The sequence below is a fragment of the Diadema antillarum genome, unplaced genomic scaffold (assembly GCF_040938485.1).
Source record: "Diadema antillarum isolate AM-2024a unplaced genomic scaffold, OU_Dant_1.0 scf00000072, whole genome shotgun sequence".
Classification (NCBI taxonomy): domain Eukaryota; kingdom Metazoa; phylum Echinodermata; class Echinoidea; order Diadematoida; family Diadematidae; genus Diadema; species Diadema antillarum.
The window spans coordinates 852760-875430 of NW_027270961.1; the positions used below are offsets into that span (position 1 = coordinate 852760).

The following is a 22671-nucleotide window of genomic DNA, read 5'->3' on the forward strand; positions in this document are numbered from 1 at the left end:
TGCAAGCAAGAGCTACAGAATGTTCAAGCAAGAGCTAAGGCCAAAAAAAAAAAATGTTGTATTGGCGTAACATGAGATTTTCAAATAGGGTCGGGCGGGCGGACTCTTTTTTTTTTTTGCTACCTGTATTTTACGTGTAAAACTCATATTTAACAAAACCCCATTCGATAGAGAGGGTCTGTTGCATCCAAAGTTTTTTATATCACCGGTTTAAAGCAATAAATATCAAAAGAGAATCATATTTTGGACATGGAAAAACACCCTGGCCCCCGCCACTCGAACCCATAGGAGACCGCATGCGTGTTCCCGTTTTCACGGCCATTTTCCGACACCAGCTGTTGTTGTTGTTGTTGTTTTTGATAATTCGCAAACCCGTATCGCGCCCTCTCTCGGTAAAAACGATGTATTTCCCTTTCTTTCTTTCTTTTTTTGTGAAAAGTTCAGGGTCGGGTTTTTTTTTTAGGGTCGAGCAGGTTACGCCAATACAATGTCAATTTTTTTTTTGCCTAATGCTCAAACAAGAGCTAATACGTTCAAGCAAGAGCTAATGTTCAAGCAATATTGGTAAAAGCTGAATCTTGATTGTAGAATGTATAAAAGGCATACAAAACAAAATTACGTAAGCCTATATATGGCCTGTTAATGATAATAATTATGAATAGTAGTAAAACCTTCAAAAACAATAATCTTACAGAGTATATTGATTGAATATAATTGATAATTTCTACTAATCTCACATACTTGTAACTAAAATTGTATTGATTCATTTTGTTTTCCCTCTGTAAGTTCATGAAACAAAGAGAAAGATGCATTCAGATTTCCATAACATCACTGTCCAATCAAACTAGGCAGTTGCTTGCCAAGCATATGCTTTTTTCTTCTAGCCATCTCTGTGTTAATGGATAAAAACATGCATCTTTAGTGAGCCTTCCTTGATCATGTCCTGACAAACATATAAAATATGTATCACATATTATACTCACCAATAGAAGGTGACTTGTAGGGATATTTGTCTGGTATATCTACTCTGACTTTCCATACTCCTCCTTCGTACGGTGCTAGGTGGTTAAAAAAAGTCAGAATAATACATGAGAACGGAAGGGGAAAAAAAGATGTTATAGCATTACCTTGCCAAACATTACACAGTTTGTGCTCGTACTAAAATATGGAGACTTCTATTAAGCAATAAATCATGAAGAAACGTCAACCCAACAATACAAGTAGATGGTATCATGTTTCAGACTACCGGTCAGAAACAATGGTACAAAATACTGTATACGCCATATATTTAGCGAGTCTAAATCTTCGCGAATCGTGACTTCCCGACGATTTCACGAGTGATTAAATTCGTGATCGTGGAGTGCTGTACTGAACGGAGAAATGTATACGTGTGCATCACATTCATACCGGGATCAGAGTCATTATTTTCGCGTGTCTTTAATTTTGCGAATAGCACCTGACTCGCGAAATTTGCGAAAATAAAAACCTCGCGAAATATTCGGCATATACAGTAGTAACAAAGAAGTGTTACACATTACAATATTGCAGGTGATAAAAGTGTACTATTTCAGACAGGTGCAAAGAACATTGAAAATATACACATGGGAGAAAATAAAAAGAAATATATATTTTTTTAATATACCTATTGAAGAAAACAAAAACTTACAGAATATAAATCTCTTTGTTCGAAAGGGCAACAAGGATCGATAGCAAGGACAGAGTATATGTGCTGGAGACAGAGAGGAAGAAAATAGATTTCCCAGCCGACACGAAGCCTCCATAGATTTAGGTGCAATGTTATGATAGGATGACAGAGTACTGTCCATGAATAATACAATGACTGAAAAGAGAGAATATCATACGAGTACAATATATTGCACACTGGAATGGATCATGGCGAACTGGAGTAAATATGGCAAGACACAAGGTAATGATTATCATAACTGGATGATACCTGAAGACTGCAGGGCAAACTGACATGGCCTTCATCAACCTTCAACATACTGTACTCTCAGAAAGAGATTCAATACCTTCATGTATTTCAGTCCTACCTTTCCAGTATGGATAGCCATATGATATTGAAAAACATCAATATTCTGGCCCAGCTCCCTTTGCCATAACAGGCATGATGATATTTCAGTGGGAGCAATAAACCACCACTGATTTCAAATGGATTGACCAACTGAAATCTCCTGGGTCATTTTAACAGCTAGCAGGAGGTACTGTGTGTCAGCTGATTGTGTTTGTGGACTGAACAGATTCAAAAGATGTATAGCTGCCATCAACCATGTATGCAGCTCAAATTTGACAGTTTTAGCATTTGACATGTATACATGCATCACTGATGCAAGCAATAAGTGTAGTTATTGCGTAGCAATGAGATTTGCCAAGCCCAAATTGGTATCATGTAGAAGTAATAAACCACTGACAAGCATTTTCCTTTTTTTTCCCAAAAACAAACATTGTACATTGGAACCGCTGTTATCGTATACAATCCTTAACAGCTAATATGTGATATACACAGGAGGATAGAAAGAGATCTAGATCACATGGATGAAATAAGCAAATCGATTAACTAATAAATCAATTTGACAAATTCACATCCAGATGCAGACAGACAAATACAGATCACAGGGCTGACAGAAGACCATTCATAAAGATGAATGTGCTGATTATATCCATTGGGTCATGCTGCATTACAGGGCTTAATCAGAAGTGGGATTTTCTGCATAAACACTCTTTGTGAGAGAGAAGCAGAGTATAAAAGGAACATTGTGAATAAATTAAAATAGACTGTGACATAAAAGAGTAAAGAGTATGATTTGAAGTATAATTACAGAATTGCAGGAGACAGGATTTACAGTCTATTCAGGAACTCAGCATGATGAATCATATACTACAGCTGTACCTATCACAATGACTCAATACCATGACATTGTAAGTAGATTACAGACCATGTTCTTCTAGACCTCTAATGTCTGATGTTTTCTAGATCTCTACTGTCTAATACGGAGATGTGTGATGAGAATGAATTCTCCTTTCAGAAGTGCAGAATGGGGGCATGACAAGATAAATGTCAGACACTTAATACACAGAGTATTGGTTATCAGTCTTGGATGTGAAGTCATTACATCCTTCTTCCTTTTTTTTCTATTCCCTTTCCTATTTCAGAGAAATATTGACACCAGCATTCATGCAATCATGACAATCATGTGCATGCCACAAACACAGCATAATTATTAATATAATATTTTTCTCTCTATGCATATATTAACAAATGATACAGGTGGAGCCTACTGGTGTGCAATGAGTGAGTATTGGACTATAAAGTGCATGTGATGCTCTAATATCGACGAAATGAGATCACTGAGACCCATGCACGGCAACAAAACATATCATTTCACTAGGCCAATCACGAGTGTGCTCGCAATAAGTTGTCGCCTAAAATCAGGTCAGTGCAAATGAACCCTGACATGACCTACTTCTATACACAGAAATTATTTTTCTCCCCCACCAGGCAATCTTTTCCAAGCTTCTAGCTCATCCTAATACTCTTCCCTGCATCAGAAAAGAGCCAGGCAACCTCTATGTCTTCAGACGAGTTCATCTACCTCAGTTAAGTGTGTGTAAAAGCCATAAATGTCTGATCGAGCATCCACCACATAATTGACATAGCCAGCGAGGGGAGAATCAGCATTAATGCTCCCTTGATAAATGATCACCGTCTTTCCCAATTACGGTCTAATACAAGAAGTTATTCACACTTTTTCATTTCGAACTGTTAGAAATCTCATTGTGTGGTTGTATAAGAACATAATCCCATATTATCATCTTGGTGCAGTTAACATGTAGACAGCACCAGCTACAAAGAACACAGCAAGTTTGCCCACTGTCTAAAACTGTTGTCACATGCTACATGTATATGGCATGTATTGTAAAGAGGCACAAAGTTATTTTGCCTTCAAATCCTTTGCATTGTTTTTAAAGACATTTTAGAATACTGAAAGTCATATTCACAGTCAAAGGAAAAATGCATTTGTTGCAATTTTCATGAATTTGCACAATACCAATCAATACATAAAGTTAATACAAAATCATGAAAAGTCATGTTTATGTACCTTAAACACAAGTATACCTGCATAATGATACTATCAAACTCTGCAAAACACGGTAAGGGAAGAGCATTTTTCACAGCAGAAACTTGCATGAATTATGCAAACTAATGAATAGAGTGCAATTTAGTGAAACTGCATGTAAATCTAGAACAGTAGATGTGGCTCAACTGCAGAAAAGACAATATCCATTAAAAAAAAAGATAAATATATTTTCATTCCTTTTTTTGTTTCTCTTCTGTCTTTGCAATTAAAAACAACAAGTGTAGTGATCGCACTTCACGAGTGAGATAGACGACTAATGACAAATACATCCAAAGGTAGAGGTTGTATACAGTGGGCCAATTCTCTTAAAACATCATCTTTAAATATGCCTGCAATATAAAAACATGCGTACAAGCACTGAGTGAACAATCACAAACAATGTAGAAAAGCACTGATAAATTTGTGCAAATCTGCATCTCTATTATCATTAGCATGATAGGATATAGTGAGAAAAATATGAAATCACACAATACTTACTTCCTTTGGGTCCATAGAATTTGACTAGGAATTCATTCAGCCCACCTAACATTGTCACTTCACGTTTGGTTTCAATCCTGTTGTTGCAATCAAAGTCAAGGAATGGCTGTACAAATGTGGTGCAATACTTAATGAATTGCTTCAACAGCACAACTTTATATCACAGTACTGTAAAAGTGGAAATTTTCGCGGTGTTGAAATTTTCACACATTTTGCGCAACCAGAAGCTAGCACGAAAATAAAAGCATGCGAATATTTTTGCTTGCCATATGTTCCAGTAGTTGATGTCTTGATTCCACGGAATTAAAAACATGCGAAACTCTTCTTAATCGGCGGAGCGCGAAAAATCAGTCGCACGAAAATATCCACTTTTACAGTATCACTTGATACTGAGATTATGAGATGAGTTAGATATTTACTAGGAAGTGCAAATCTGCAATAAATTCATTTACACTGTTTTCCAATTCAGGGAAAATATATAAGGGTATAGATGAACATAACATAGCATAATATAACATGAACACAGCAGAAAATTCTGAAATACACAAAAACAAGAAAATATTAGTGATTGGCAAACTGAAAAGAAGAGCGCAATGTACACTGAACATGTACAACTGTACATGTAAACCTGTGGTTGCATTGTGAAATATGTTTTTGTTTTTGCAATAAAATCATAACAAAAAAAAAATCTTGCTCTTCATTAAATAATGATGGAACACATGACATAAACGCAGCTGGCTATTTGACATTCCCTCTCCCGCTACTCAATGTTTGGATCAAATACTGCAAAAAATATCTCCCATTTGAAAACAAACAAGATGTGGGTTGTTACCATGTGACTCTCACATAGAGGGAAAGTGTACTATGTTTGCATGATGTCGCTTGCTTTCATTCAATACCATTAAATCCACTATAATTGTATTTCACACAACTACAAATTGTACATTGTTTGTTTAAGTTTTCCTGGCTTCACAGTGCCCAGAACACTTTAAAGGCATTGTTTACCATAGGGAGAAGTGATTTCAAAAAATGTTTGAGTTATCAAATTTGACGCATATGTGTAGGTTAGCTGTATCACAAAACATCCTACCATATAAAGATTTTGCAATAAAGCCTAAAATCTAAGGAGATACAACTATTCTTTTTTTTACTAAACCATAACTAGATAGTTTAGTCTAGAAACTATTTTATCATAACCATTGTTCACATTCTGTATATTCAACAGTATGTAACATTGATTATACTGATTAACATTTTTACATTGTTTGTTTCTATCCCTAGCTCACATTTTAGAACTATTTTTAAGCACTAAATCTGGGTTTTTGTTTCATCTGCAAATGGCAAATAGTGCCTTTAAGGTGCATTATCATCCAACTAAGTTGATTTATCAGTTACTATTACCAAAAGCAAGAAGGAAGGATACTATATATTCTTTGATCACTGATAAAAATGGAGACAAGGATATTTTACTGTTTCATTATCTGCCACTTTTTTCTCCCTCAATTCATATTTGCACCAGGTTTAGCATGTGACCTCTTCCATCTGCTTGTCACAGGTAGAGCTCTTTATCTTCCTTCAGTGCTGAAACCTCGTTACAAACGTCAACATCATTTCTGCTCCCCGAGCTAGTACTTTTTCAACTCTACGCCACCAATTTATTCAATTATCTCCCTGTCTAGTTTTATTGAGGCTCGTTCACTCCACATTCATTCTGAGAAGCAATAAATAAGATGATACAGACTCCTTGTAGCACGGAGGAACTGTCTACCTGCTAACATTGTTTGAGGCAAAGCATATACACGTCTTGTTGCGGTTAGTGGAATTTAGTGAAGCAGCGGTGCAGTAGGCAGGCAGCATCAGCTGAGACAGACTCACCACATGACTAATAGGAACATCACATTGCTACAGCCAGCAATAAATATTTGACGAAATCACTTGTGACTTGTTTGTCAAGTTTGTACGCTGTGGGCATGTACGACCCTATCACCTCATTAGACCTTTAATCCACTTCCACTCCTATCTCGATTCCTGCTTCACCAGAAAAAGTGCTCAACCTATCTGAGGTTAGGTTTAGACCCACAACAAAAACATGACACAGAGGTAGGAGATGGATAGGAGAATACTAATTAGGATATGATTTGGAATAGAATGGCACAGCCTTATTACACTAAATATACTTTACTATATCTATGTCATTATACATTCTTTCTTTCTTTCTTCAATTTGCAGCATCACAGGTAGGGCAGGCTGCTGTGCTTGTGACTTCAATGGTTTCAAATAATGAATACAAATTGCATGACATGAAAACTTGTAGGCAAAAATGGCATGCATCCTCTCATTCACAAAAATGCCTGTATGCAATACATTCGGCATATAAATGCAAGATTATAACTGTTCCTTAAGTCATCTCAGATACATTGTAAACAGCACCTGAATTTAACTGCTACCCACAATAAATGGATATCTACTTTTGCCTACAGTATTCTAGACAGAAAGGTGGGGTTTAGTGTATTTTCAATCTCTTTCAAGTTGGCAAAAAGACAACCACTGAACTCCAAACGAAACACCAACCATGTTTTTTCAGCCTCCCTGTGGAACAGGTTCATGGCTGCATGTATTTTGGCTTTCACACAAAAGCAATCAAGTCTGTTTACAAAGCCCAGGGAGGAAGAAGAGATTAGAAAGAGGGAAGGGCTACCAACCAATAGTTACGTTCAGACGGGAGCCCTTAACCTCGAAGTTAGGAAACTTCGAGGTTAGAGCTTGTAGTTAGGGACCGTGAAGACGCACTCGTAGTTAGCAAACCTCGAGGTTTGCTCGAAGTTTCGAGCCACGAGAAATCTTATGGTTAGCGCTCTAACCACGAGCCGCGGGGGGTCCCCACTCGTAGTTAAGCACCGTGTGGACACAAAACACAACGAACTCGAAGTTAAGAGTGACCTCGCCGTAAACTCCGGCCCCCACAATTTCCCTCTGCTTCCGGGTCAACCTCCCAAACGTACACCACAAATACACCACACGTGAAAAACCTATGACGCATGACACAACAACATCATCTTTTCTTCCCATGCGCTTGATCTCTGAAACTGAACACGTCGAATTAACATTTACTCGCTATCAAAGTGTATTCTATATTCTTCTCCGACGCTAAAAAAATGTTTTCGACGAATATCTTCATAAAGGCATAAAGTCATCAGTGCAGTGCTATCTCTGCATACCATGACAGAGAAAAAGAGTACCCGTAAGCGAGTCCGACAGGGTTCGACTAAAGAATAAATAGACGCCTTGTTAGCAGTGTGGGCTGAAACTTCCGGTTTTGTGGTTTTAACATCGAGTAGGACCCACTCGTAGTTACGGGGGGCAGAAGCTTAACCTCGAAGTTTCGTAACCTCGAGGTTAAGATTCGTCGTGTGGACACACGTCGTAGTTAGGGGGCAAGAGCGAAACCTCGAGGTTTCCTAACCTCGAGGTTAGGGCCTGCCGTCTGAACGTAACTATTGAGGGGAAAGGTACTACCTGTGCACCCTGGCAATCCCATTACTGAATCAGCTTTATTGATTGCTGCTGTTTTTCTGGAGGCCAGATCATCTCCCAGTGTGGAATATCAGATATATTCCTTCTCCTTACGGTGTACAAGTCCGACTCTCACTTTCAGTCCCACACCAACAAATACACGGGGGGCACTGCCAAAACTGCAGTACACAATTTCTGACCCCCTAACCCAAATACATCACTGTATTTTTTAGTTCTTATCTTAGGTGTCCCTTTAAACCCATGAAAGAAGATATATGATCTGTAACCTTTCTCTAACAGCCTGCACAGTACTTTGTGGACATTTCAATCACAATATGTACATGTATGTTCACAGCAGGCTGGTCTGAAAGACAGTTTTTGGCTTCTCCGTAGTTGGAGACGATTGTCATACGCTAAGTGCCCATATAATACAAAAACTGAGAACTGTAATCCATTCTAAAATTGTCCTCATTTCAAATCCAGTCTCATTTGTATGTACACATTGTGTATACCAAGGAGGTATAATACCTCCTTGTGTATACAATGATAGCGAACATTCACATGGTCATTGAAATTAGAATATTAGAACACGCAGATAAAAGAGTTGTTAAAGCTGGCTCCTCAGAATATTGTAGATTATTAGGCTGATGGTGCATATTATACTAATGTACTTTAAAATACAAGTGACAAGATGTAGATGTAATCATCACTACTAATATAATGTTTGCATTAACAAACAGTGCATTCTGAGTGTAATTGCATCCACATTTATTTCACAGGAGAATGTGCTGTGAAAAGTTGTGTAATCTACAAGACGAATCCCATGATGGGGGGTGTTAGGTCATGTGAGAAACACACTGGCGTATGATCGGTGGTCATTTGTCACACGATTCATACTCAAAATTTGCACACATATTTCATGCAAAGTTTTGAATTACCCTAGGTACTATAAAACCAGAAATGTTGGCGGTCTCGTGAGAGCCAAGATTCGCGAAATTCAAATGCATGAAAACACTCTTGTCTACACTATGCATTGAATACCACAATTTAATATTTTCCAAAAAATTTGATGCTGTGAAAAAGGCAGTCGGCTCAAATTTGCAAAAAAATTCATGCCGCGAAAACATCTTCCTTTACAGTACGTGAAGGTATTTCAGGATGTAATTCATGGTGTATTTCATGGCGTATTCACAATGTTCACATTACAAATTACCGCGTGAAATACCGTGGCATTTGATGGTCAATGGGAATGCACCTAATGATACATTCCATTGCATACTGTAAAACATGATATATTCGCGACATTAAATTTTCACGAATTAGAGCCGATGGCCTTTTTCGCGGCATGAAATTTTCATGAACTGCCATTGGCATTCAATGCATAGAGTGTAGACAAGAACTTTCGCATGCATTTTAATTTCGCGAATTTTGGCGCTCGCGAAATTCACAAAATTAAAATGCGCACGAATATTCCTCGTTTTACGGTACCCAGCACTCATCTAGCACACCTGGGCAGAGACAACCACAAGTAAATACTAAAATGTCTTGGTTGTGGTTAAAAGTGTTGCTACGAAGCTTCTATCCTGGACTTCTTATAAAAAGTACAGTTGATACCCAATAGAACATGCCATCTCCACATGGCATGTCACTTGATCTAGCACATAGCAACTTGATCAGTTAAAATTCTTCTCTCCATGTACACACAGCTCTTTGCTCTTCTCTGATCTCTCTCGATCTCTCTCTTGTGGCTTGTCAAACCCAATGCCAGGAGGTTTTATATAACATGGATACTAACTATCAATTATATCAACATGACATGACCATCTGCATTGCTCTGTAATCCTCCATGATCCAGTTTTTGTCATTAATGCACAATGGGCTATTTCAGAGCATATAAACAAACATTCATAAAGCTTTGTAAACTGATTTTAAAGGGATGGTACAGTATTGGTTGAGGTGAAGATTGGTCTTTGAGCTTTTTGTGAAATATTACAGAGCATACCATTCTAAGAGGAATTCAAACTTTATTCGATGAAAATCTGTTTTCGAATGGCTAAGACATCCAAAAACAAAGTAAAACAAAGCGATGGTAATAAAAGGTGGGTCCCACCTTTTATTAGGATTGCTCTGTTTTGGATATCTCAGCCATTTCAAAACCAATTTTCAGCAAATAAACATTGAATTCGTCTTGGAATTACATGCTCTTCCACGTTTTAAAAGAGGTTTCTCATTATCTTACCAAAAAATGTTACAAACCCGGAGTTAGGTCTCAACCAAAACTATACGATCCCTAACATTTCTATAATCAAAATAAATACTGTGACTTGATGACAAGTATATTGGTAGCTTGTACTAATTTAAGGGTAAATTCTCTTAAAATTCATAAAACTCAATAATTACAAAATACAGTGTATTTCCTTCACATCTACCAGGACTATTTTCGTTTCCACTTTCATTACTGTAAACAAAACATTCATGAGCATTTTTAAAAAAAAATAAAGACAAAAGGCACACAGTCTGACATGTAATGACCCTCATGGAGAGTTTGAGAAAAAAAAAATCATTCATTGCAAAATAAAAGACTCATATAAAAAAGCTGATTTACATTAAAATAAGATACAATTAAACTACATCTGTGTGTGCCATCTATACAAAATCTATGTGTCATTCTGGTACGTCTTTCACACAGAAATGTCAACACAAATGAAGATTAGATACACTGTAAAACTTGCTTTTAAATATATACACAGAGGGAGGTGTATGCTGTGTGTGAGGGGTATAAGTGTCGAGTGTGTTCAAGAGTGTAATTGCATCCATTTCTATTTGTATTGCGAATGTTTTAAAGTCTGATGGTTTTTAATGTTTTATCTGCGTTTTGGAAATTGAGTTGTAAAATGAATAAGCAATGCAACAATGTACATGTTCTGTAATGTAAGTTGTTGTTTTTTTATAAGCAATTTGTATGTGATATTGTTAATGTTATGTTGTATTACTGTGTAAACTACCTCAATTCGGCCTGTTTTGGCTGCCATGGTAGTTGTTTTTTAAACCATTAATAAATAAATAAATAAATAAATAGATACACAAACAATATTACAAAAGATGGCAAGAATGACTGCTTACTGCTTGTACAATAACCCCTACACATCCAAAGCTATAGCTCACAATAACCCGGTCACTTCTGAAATGCAATGGAGACTGATTCATAATACGTCTTTAATGCTCATTAAAAGCTCATTTGGGTTAACTAGGCCCCTTTATAAAGAGGGCACCAGCGACATCACTGCACTAAATAAAATGTGTACTATAGAAAATAAACCTCTAGCATGTTTCACTCCCATGTGATTTCTGTGCATGAAACATTTTCCTACAAATCTTAATTTAAATTTGTTTGTATTTCATTATTAAAACCTTTGATACCCACAGAATCTGACAGTGAGTTCAAATAATGAAACAGCCTAGATCTGTACTATCACACATAAAATGCTATATACCTCCTGTATGAAGCATTGCTTTCTCAAAATGAAAATTTCATCTTTGGTTAATATTGTAATGAAGAGCATGCACAAAACACAATTGATTAATCATGGCCGTCCATCAAGACTTAATTTAAAGTACTTCACCCTATGTTAGCACACACGTATGCAATCTAATTTTTCAGCTGGTTCTAAAAATAGAATACTTTATGCCATGTTTGGCATTCAGGTAAAATTCTCAGCTTCCTGTCACAGACCCAAAATACTTCCCGATGACCTCATCAGGGCACATTATGTAAGCTATGTGATGAGCTGCACAGATCACTCAAGAATACCTCAGTGTACTGGATCTATCTGTATACACTTTCCTCTTACACTACACAAATGTACATGCATAGACTGATTATCATAGAACATATGGCTCAATTTTGTAAAAGTAGAACTATACTATGCTTTTTATCGGATACTTGTGGAAATGCTTAAAGGGACTGTACATCACTGGTTGAGGTGGGGATTCATGTTTTGAACATTCCTATTGTGAGATAATGAGAAACCTCTTATGAAATATGAAAGAGCATGTAATTTATGAAAGGATTCAACGTTTATTTGATGAAAATTGGTTTTCAAATGACCGAGATATTAAAAAAAAGATAATAATAAAAGGCGACAGCCCACGCCTTTTATTAGGATCTTTTTGTTTCACCTTGTTTTTGGATATCTCAGCCATTTCAAAACCGATTTTCATCATATAAACTTTTGATACCCCTTAATAGAATTGCATGCTCTTTGACATCTCATAGAGTGGTTTCTGAATATAATCTCGCAAAACGTTAAAAGCCAAACCCTCACCTCGACCAGAACTGTACACACCCTTTAAGTCACTGTACTCCGTACTCAAGCATCATAAATCAACTACAGTGTACTTTTATTCGAGCATATCGCTTATTTCCACTTGCAAGACAAGATATTGATGCAACCTGCAAATATTTGCAATCACGGTTTAAGCAAACAACAGAGGGTCAACTGAGGATTTTGACACCATGACTTGACTGTTTTTATAATAAACCATATTTATGTGCCTTTGATTTTCTGCAAATTGCTGCCATATCAGAAAGCTAAATCTTCAAGTCTGAAGAGCGGCATCAAATTACCGCCATTACGAAGGGTTCATCTATCATCATCACCATCACCATCACCATCACCATCATCACCATTTAATCATCATCCCCTGCTATTGACAGCACCTAAAGTTATTGTCCTTTTTTTTTTAATATCATCATTCAAATCAGTATTCAAAATACATCCTTTCACTTTCCATTATCAATGTATATGAAATCCTTATCAGTTTTTCTTTCAATTACAAGATGTACTGTAGCATTACCAACTCTTGTCGCCTTTGTTTGATTGATATCATATGAATCACATTCACTACACATTATTTACTGTTGCACACCATCTCTCTCATTCTTGTGACCCCCAGACTTGTCTTCTAATACATCCTATAAGCAGGCATTAAAGATAGGGCCAAGACATGTGTAGTAAGAAAGCCTCATCAACTCCCCCCCCCCCCTGCCAAACACACACACACCTGCCTAATGATGGATGAGGACTAATGCCCCGTTCAGTCTCCGCCCTATCTCACACGAACTGTGACACAATTCATCATTTTCTGCTTCCGCTGAAATGGATCACGTCCCTCAAAATGTAACAGGGAATTCAGGAAGCCATAGATGGATGTTGTAGATATTCAGCCCATTGCGGTCACCATCTGTAAACATGTTGACACTGACATTTAAGATGTAATGCTGCCCCCAAGGGTGGTTCCATTTTTTCTTCTTTCTTTAAGCGATGGTTCATTTCAGGCTCTACTGCCTCCAGAATGTTTGTAAATGTCACGGCATCAAGTATCAACTGGTCTGGCCTACAGTGTAAGAAGACTGTACGTGTCAGCACCACATATGGCCTAAATCACTCACAGAAATATAGCAAATGGGATAAGAAGCTCTTACACGTACTTGGGTGTAGAGACATAAAGCATCTGCTCTTACTCTCAGTTCTAAATTTGTACCTATGATTCTTTCTCTTGTCACTATCCTCATCAAGTGGTGTGGCTTTGTTGATGAATACTGTAGTTGCCCTAAAAAAAAAAAAATCCAATGCATGACATAATGCAATGTATGTAAATGCACAAATGCAGATAAGGAACAATACCAGCATCAATGGCAACCAAATGCGGTACCAATGCAAGATAACCTACAAATGTCATGTGACATTCACTAAAGCACAGGATATAATGGCTTTTCCTTTTCACTCTACTTTTTCAGTGGACATGCACATCTAGCTCATACATGTACATTGTAGGTTCATGTGGTATGAAATCAGGCTGTATTACATAATCGAGGGGAGAAGGAAATTCTGCATACGATCTGACACACTAATCAAACATAAGGCGTTCAAACACTTGTCAGTCTTGAATGAGTCAATTTCAAGTATGGAGCTGATAATCAAATTGTTTCATTAATTAATAATTAGTCTATTACTAGACGGTTACACAATGTTTGCACCAACCAAAGATGGTACAATGGATTCACGGTCAGTTTATCAGCTGCTGAGATATAACAAACTGAGATTGTCCCCTTGACTTTGCCCACAGATATCTCAAACTCATTCCACTGGCAAGCTAATCCTCCCATTATTCCACATGAGAAGCACTGTCTTTCAATCTGGCCCAAAACAGTCCTCATTTGGTGCGGTGAGACTTCAGCCTGCAGCTCGCAAAGACCCCTTCATTAGCTCCAGCTACAGATAGGAAGAGCTGGCTTGAAATAGTATGCTCAGTGGCATACTGTAAAACCAGAAATATCCGCAGCATGAAACTTTTGCAAATTGGAGCCTAGGACCTCTTTTTGTGGCATGTTACTTTCACAAACTAGAAAAGCACTCTGAGAGCACAGACCTCCGCCAAGCAGCTACTTTCCACACCCCGATGCTTTTGCTCTTCCCAAAGAGATTTAAAAGCTCTTTGTGCTAGAAGTCCATAGCGATCAGTGATTTCCACCCATCCATAGGTATACATGCTGAAAAAATTGTGCGATTTCCCAATATACAAGCCTCTGTTACGTCATAAACCCTCAGCTGCATGGCGCGCCTAGCTCTCCCTAGCAGAAAAAACTAGAGCACGCACTTTAGTGCGTGCATGCAAACCTCAAATACACGCAGCCTGAACTCCCAAGTTCATTGACCCTACCTGCCAAAATATCAAAAATCCTTAATAAAGTCCCCCAAAATTCTCGGATCACCACCAAAAGTTAATAGTTTGTTACTTGTGTCATTCTCAACCTTTCCTGCAAGTTTCATCCAAATCCATTAACTACTTTTTGACTTATTTTGCACACGGACAAACAAACGAACGGACAAACAAACGAACGAACAAACAAACCAACAGTTACGAAAACATAACCTCCTCCCTTGACGGAGGTAATTATCGACACTGGCATTCATTGCATTGTGTCAACAAACACTTTCACAAATCTTGGCCCTTCGCAAAATTTGCCAAGGTTTCATGTATGCAAAAATTTCTGGTTTTACAGTGTATATTGATATTGGCCCTCAGAGTATGGTACGCGCTGAAATTGTAGCCGTGAGTTTATTTTCATGCATGTTGCGAATTGCATTTGGGATTTGCAAAAATAACAATGCGCTTATATAAAGAATGAAAAAATATTTTGAAAAATAAATAATCAGCCATGTCAGCACTATGGGCATCAGAAGACTCATGAGGAAAATTGGCATGTCACTTCAGTAAACTAGATTGTGACGTAGAGTCGAGAAATTCTCTTACAAATGGCTTGACCGAAAGATCGGTCTGTATCTGGTCGTCGGGGAATGTTCTGCGGAGGACTGCCTCTGGCTTCATGGATCCTCTCCTTATACAGACCAAAGTCAATGATTCCGGCTCCTGTGTGGAGCAGTCGCGCACAGATCAAACGTTACGATAAACCAAATTCCAGACAGCTTTTTTACATTCAAACAAGTTTGACATGACATGACACATTATGCAGCAATATTTGGGGTAAATTTTTCACATTGTGCAATCGAAATACTCACAGTAACTAGGTTATAACGCAGTGGATCGCAACTTTGCCGTTCGCTAGCTATAAGTTGCCATTTTGAATCTGTAAGCCAATCACATGCGAGGTACATGTTTTAGTAAAAAGAACACGTAGAAACTACCTTGCATGTGATTGGCTAACAGATTCATACTGTATGTTTCTGCAGTTTGAACGTGACGACGCGACGGGCTGGTTGATGTGTGTTTTACGTTGAAAATTCTACCAAAATGTTGTTGGATTATTCATGTAGTGCATTCTTGGTATTTTGATTTTGCTATACAAGCTTAAATTTGCTGACCTAGGGCCGTGAATTAGACGCAATCGAGAAGGGTGAGGTACCTCACCCAATTTTCCATAGAGACAGTGGTTAAAAACATCCCCACAGCGATGGGTACTAATACCTTCCGTCTGTCTATGGAGGAGAGCGATAACGTCAAAAATATAAAAGACTCCTCCAGACAGACGGATCTTTCTGTCTAACAAATGGCCAGCTACAAATGCGTAGTTCGTCACCTTGTGGGCAAATATTGGCTTTTACTTTGTATGCTTTTGCTCGTCGCGAGAGCAAAGAATTTCAAACATATACATGTACACTGCTGGGCTAATGCAGTTCTTTAAAAAAGGTATCCATGGTATGTACTATACATAATCTGCCATATGAATCTTCCCCAATAAACGACAACCACACTACTATGTATGTGTTCGCCATTCATGTGAAAGCATATCTTGTGCTGTATAATCTTTCCGACAGTAAACATATTTTAACATGTTATCTTTATGCTATAGTAAGGAATGAATTAGGACTATAAGAAATCATTCTTACACTGCACACAGCTGTTGTTTACTTTGGACTCCCCTTGAAAGCTAACATTAAAGATGACAGATGTTGTTTCAATGTACATTATTTGTGCTCTTAATTGTTATCTTATAAATGCATTATGGCATTAAGGAGAATTACAAAAAGAATGGGGATGATTTCTTACACTGAAAAAAAGGAACTGAAATTGATAAAGCTATTATTAACTAGTGTTTTAAACTGTGAATTTACATCCCTGAAATTACAATACAAATACAAGTAATGATAATGAACACTTAAGACCTTATTACACTTCTTAGATACATTTACTTCAGATGTCCCAGTGTTGTGGGTAATGACTTCTAACTTCACAGTAGACACCCATGATGTACTACATGCAGGAATAAGCACAAACATACGTGTAGGCCTAGGTACAGCCTTTAAACCACAGCCTGATGAATCATAAATCATATTCAGCAAAGCATGATCTTGGACAAACATGAGATTACCCTTTAACCCTTCTTAGCCCATTGCCGAGATTTGTACTTCATTAGTTAGGTTCACATGACATTTGTAGTCTTCAAAGTTTTTACACTTTGATGATTAGCTTGTAGTTTCAAACTACGATGCATGTCCAGATGACTCCTAATATTTACAATTAAACTTTCGGGAAGAGCCCCTTTTAGATGATTAAACCACAGAAATACATACATGGAGAGCTACGTGTAACCATATACCGGTACCTGATAATGTGCAATGATGAAGTAGTGTACAACACACACTGGAGGTTGACCCGAAAGCGAAGGGAGAATGGGGTCATGGAGAAGTCATGCTACCTTTTGAGCTTGCTGATTATCATGTCTACATGATGTTTAACTACGAGCGGGGATCCCCCTCAGCTCCTGTTTAGAGCATAAACCCTAAGAAATCTTGTGGTTCTAATCATTGACTAATCTTAGAGATTGCTAAGTTTTGAGCGCATCTTCATGGGGCTAAACTAAGAGCTAATCATCACTTTTAAAAGCTTTGAGCTAATCTTTAAGATTAGATACCTCGTGTGAAGTGGAAAGTGACATTGATGATCTTGAAAGAGTTGGTACCCTGGTGTACAATGTAGGCACAGCAATGAAAATAGATTCAGTGAGCTATGGCTGACTAGACAGTCATAAATCTAAATGACCATACATCATGGATTTCAAGGGAGACGCCATAATTCAAATACATGTATTGTAAGACGCAACTCAAGACTTGATGAAAAGCCAAAGATATTGGTAAGTGGGATAATGGGTTTGGGTCACAGCTTATTTTGGCGAGGTCATGTGAGCTACAAATACTTTGAAAATGTTTTCTACACTCTGTTAGCAACTTCATCGCCTGAACCTTCACTGCACATGAGTATTCAACAATTAAGAATGTACAGTTTTTCATGCTGTTGCAAAATAATGAAAGAAACATTGTGAATTGCTTTTCTCTACGTTCGAAGAGCTATATGTGTATAAAGCAACTTGAGCACAAGGATGTGGTATATCAACATGGAGCCTAGGGATTCATCTCAACACACAATGTATTCCATGAACGATGGAGGCATTTTACAATATAAAATGGTCTAAAAATGTGCAGGTAGTATACAAATATCAGCTGCTTTTAGGGGCATGGTTAAAATTAATTGCCTGGAGGTGATTTCTCAACAGTGCTATGCCCTGATACAAAGGTAAGAAATTGAGAAATCAAGCAGGGCAAATAGTTTCAACCATGACCTGCAAAGAAGCAGTCAACATTTGTTTTATATACTAAATCTCACTTGATTTAAGATATTTATGCTTAATTTAGCAACTGAAATGAGTTGTCATGCTGCTGGTCAGAAAAATTACATAAAGTACCCTTTTTTTAACAACGTGCAAATACACTTAAACATGTATTATGCAGGTGACTGCCATGCAGTATAGCGAAAACTAGTGACTGCTTCTTTGACTAATCATAATCAAGGATTCATCAGATGAGGTATATAATGTTGTTTATTTAAATTGGGAGAAGGTCAGTCTATTTCATGCCTTGATTTCACTGTATAAGGTTCAGTCATAGCCCTATGATGAGTAGGGCTTAACAAAAGAATGCATAATTCATACTACTTTAGTATGGTCCACCAGACTGATTACACAGCGATATCAACTCATGCACAGTCATGGCCAAATCACCTTTGCTTCATTACTCAGAGATGCAGCAAAATTCAATAGATAAACATAATGTACAATGTAAAAACATGATGGAATACAGATATTGCTAGCATGGCAAGGTGCAGTAAAAGTCAAGGACCTGCCATGCCTCATCCTGAAAGCAACTGTGTGGTATATCACTGACTCAAGGCAGATGTGAGCAGTTTGAAAAGCATGTTCAGTACTTGTTCATGCAAGAAGCATTTTTGGCAAAGGAAATTTATTCCAAAGACATTCTAAGTACAGTCATCATTTTCCCATCAGTTTCATATGATGAACTAGTTGTACAACTGCATGGTTAGTAGAAAGAAATCCAAGACTTTTAACAATACACTTAAATCAGTCTCTACAATTCAATAATTTCTTTCTGCAAGCCATACAAATTCTCATGGGGCCTGAAGCCAGGCAAATAGACTACTAGACTACTACTACATTCTTTTTGTGGCATAAAATTTTTGAAAATTGCAACTGCCATTCAAGCATATAGTGTAGACAAGAACTTTTGCATGCATTTTAATTTTGCAAATCTTGACTCTCACGAAATTAGCAAAATTAAAGAAATCCAAATACATTCGAACATTTCTGGTTTTACAGTAATCACACTAGCCTAGATAGCAAATATAGTCGGGGCTCGACACTAATTTAACTGGGGCTCGTTCAGGCCACTAAAATCTTTGAATATGAAATTTTGGTGGTCCAAAATAAAAGGAAATTCAGACAATTTATTTTGAATTTTAGATACCTTATCAGCCACCATAACCTAGTCTTTTTGGAAAATTTGGTGGCGATGCATGAAATTTTCGTGAATTGCCACTGGCATTCAAAGCATACCGAGTCTATGTAGACAAGAACTTTCGAGAGCATTCAATTTCACAAATCTTGGCTCTTGTAAAATTTACAAAATCAAAATGCACATGAGAATTTCTGGTTTTACAGTATATTAAAATGATTTACTCCACTATCACACACAAGAACCTTCAATTCTCTGTATACGATGTGCAGGAGAGTAAAAAAGAGCTATCGATGGTTATGCACTTGCTCTTCAGTGCTTTAATAGAGTCTATTGCACAATGTGTGAAATACTGTTACAAAACAGTTCACATGAAAGCTAGAGTACAGCAGCAAGGAAAAAAACTGAGAATGAGAAACAAAGAACAAGATCTCTACAGAAACAGTAGAGACACTTACTAAGTACACTAAACTTGTGTTGTTGGTTTGTGTTGCCTTTTCTCACAAAATGTATGTCGAACAGAAGATTAATAAATCGTCTTTATGTGTGTATGCAGTGCATTGCAGTCTGTTTTGCATGGGGTGGGTTTTGTTGTTGTGGGGGGTGTGTCACATGCAGTTTCTTTATGTCAACTTGGCAAACTTTGCTTGCAATTCCACACTGTCAGTGCATGTGACTGAGAAGGGATATAAATAACACACATGTTTGCAAGTGGAGCATGTGATCTTAAGAGAGAACAGAAAACACAATGTTGGTTTCCAAGAAGCAGAATCAATGGATACTAAGTGAGGTACAATTGTATGTGGCTAAAGCGAATATGAGGAAAACATAGACGATAACAGTAACACTGCTACATGTACAAATTGTACATCTTTATGTGTAAGACCATGTAATAAAGGATGCCTATGTCTTGTGCTACATGCTAATATTTAACAGTACTAATGCTACCAAACATAAAATTGTTCTACTACTCTGTGGAGTTTGTCATTCATATGTCACTTAGGAGTATGCCTGATTTTCCTGCAGTGCCCATTTATTGATGAGCTGAGACATGTTCTGACAACAATCATTCAACATTCATTGAGAATCCAAATCAGCCCATTCTTCATTTCTCCTTCTTCCCTCTCAATAATTCATAAAGCATTGACATTTAATAGCACAATTCCCTAGACTCCCAGCTCTGTTTTTAGTTGATCATGTTGTGGAAAAGAGAACCATGTCCAAGAAAAGGATAGAAAAGGTACAAAATTGTTACCACAGATGACAGATAGAGCCTGCAGTCTTTCCGTTTCTTTTCCTCTCCTGTCTTTCCTTCTACAGACAGATCAAACTGTTCTCCTCTTTCTCTAATAATATACTTGCACTGTCTCACTAAACTTGCTGATCACATAAAGTGTTTATGTGTGAGTTTGTGGAAATCCTAGTATACATAGGAAACTGCTGCCATGGAGGGTATGCCTATGCTACCTTGAAACAAATGACTTGGTAACAGCACGGGCCAAATTTTTCTTTCTTTTGTTCTTAAAATGTAAAAAAGAAGTCTCAACATATTTCTGTCTAAACAACAACATGATCATGACAAACAAATTGAAAAGATATATCATGTATGGAACATTACTCATGGGTTAGTGAGTGGGTAATGAATGTTCAACAAAAAGAGAGAGAGAGAGAGAGAGAGAAAGGATAATAACTTGCTTGCATTCATTGTTCGTCACTGTGTTGGGTACTATCTGCAATACTCTTGAATAATGGCCTATAAAATCAGATCCCTCTGACAGCCCTTTCACACATTGCAAAATTCAGGTGAACATATAACACTTTTGAATATTATGACGCTTTGGTGTGAACAGAATATGGTGGAAAACCACAAGAATTTTGAATAAAGTGCTATCAATGCACGAGGGCTGCGACTACCTCTAGGAGGTGATTTAGATCATGCCATATGTTCTGTTATGAAAAGGCCCAGGAGCATTTAAGATAAAAGACATCTACTGTCTAGTGCTTTGCAGATAAGAGAAGTGAGTGCTTGCTTGAAGGCAGAATTGTTTTAAAGTCATCAAGACTTTCATCATAATTTTATCAGATACAGGTTTTTTTATGTGGTCCGCAAAGGCATTTTTAGCAACGCATTAAAAACATACATTTTGTCCGCTTGATTGTCATGTACAATATCTGAGCATATTCACTGAAACACATAGGCTAATGTATTAATCTCCCATAGGTTACTGTAGTACAGTAGCTGTGGAATACTAGTACTACACCGTATATTACCTTGCCTGTTGCGCTAGGCTTGAGTGAATGAACTTGTGTTACAATTGCAAGTCACTCTTGTTTTAGTACTTTGTCTACTTTAATTCTACTATTAAGTAGTACTTTTTACAGTTTATGCCTTCTGTAGATACTGCAATGATTAGAATTAATAAAGCCATCCTTTAATTATATTGGATATCTTTATTTCAAGGAATGCCAGGGATAATTGCACTCATTAGAGCCAATATTCTCTATATTATCATCATTTCTGCACTAACGGGCATGCACATACTGTGACTAAATTTTGTACTTGAAACTGCACAGCTATGACCACTTCTACTTCTGAGCAGTAAGCATGCTAAGTATAAAATTTGGTAAATAGCACTGCACTGCATTGATCTACACTTTGACTACAAATGGGGATCTCCACTCTCTTTAGTTCTTTTTGTTTTCCCCTTAGCTTTGATTCAATTGCAGACACAAGGCTTAATCTGAAAGCAAATAGTCATAAAATCACTCTCCATTCAGATCTCCCAATGTTGGGGGGTAAGGGTTTGTATTGAATGAACTGTGTGTGTGTTACATGCTTTTGCTTTTGGTTTTGTTTGGACAATATGGTATGCAGAGAAAGAGTATTGTATGTATTGTATTGTATTGCTTTTTATTTATAGCTAGCTGATGGCATTCTTGTAACACAAGTGATTTTGGAGAGGGGATTTATATAACAGAGGCAGCATTCCTAGTATCTTCTCAAATCCAATGTTCATAAGTAAAATACTCAGCACACGAATAATTCCGTCGTTAGTCACAAATAGGTCTACTGTAATTTGTATTGAAGGGATGGTATAGTTTTTGTTAACCTGTTGAGGACGGGCTAATTTTGCTGCAACATGCAATTCCCGATACCCAGGACTCGTCCTCAACGGGTTAAGATGGGGATTCAGATC

The 22671-nt window shown here is 37.4% G+C and overlaps 1 protein-coding gene across 1 annotated transcript in view; it reads right to left on the reverse strand.

The window, feature by feature from the left end:
• LOC139717179 (ubiquitin-conjugating enzyme E2 H-like) overlaps positions 1 to 22671 on the reverse strand; it is a 43563-nt gene that overhangs the window by 16052 nt on the left and 4840 nt on the right. Inside the window, exons 2-3 of the mRNA XM_071628680.1 lie at positions 4635 to 4711; positions 984 to 1058 (exon numbers count right to left, since the gene is read on the reverse strand). Coding sequence (XP_071484781.1) covers positions 984 to 1058; positions 4635 to 4711 — 152 coding nt within the window. The remainder of the gene's footprint in view (positions 1 to 983; positions 1059 to 4634; positions 4712 to 22671) is intronic.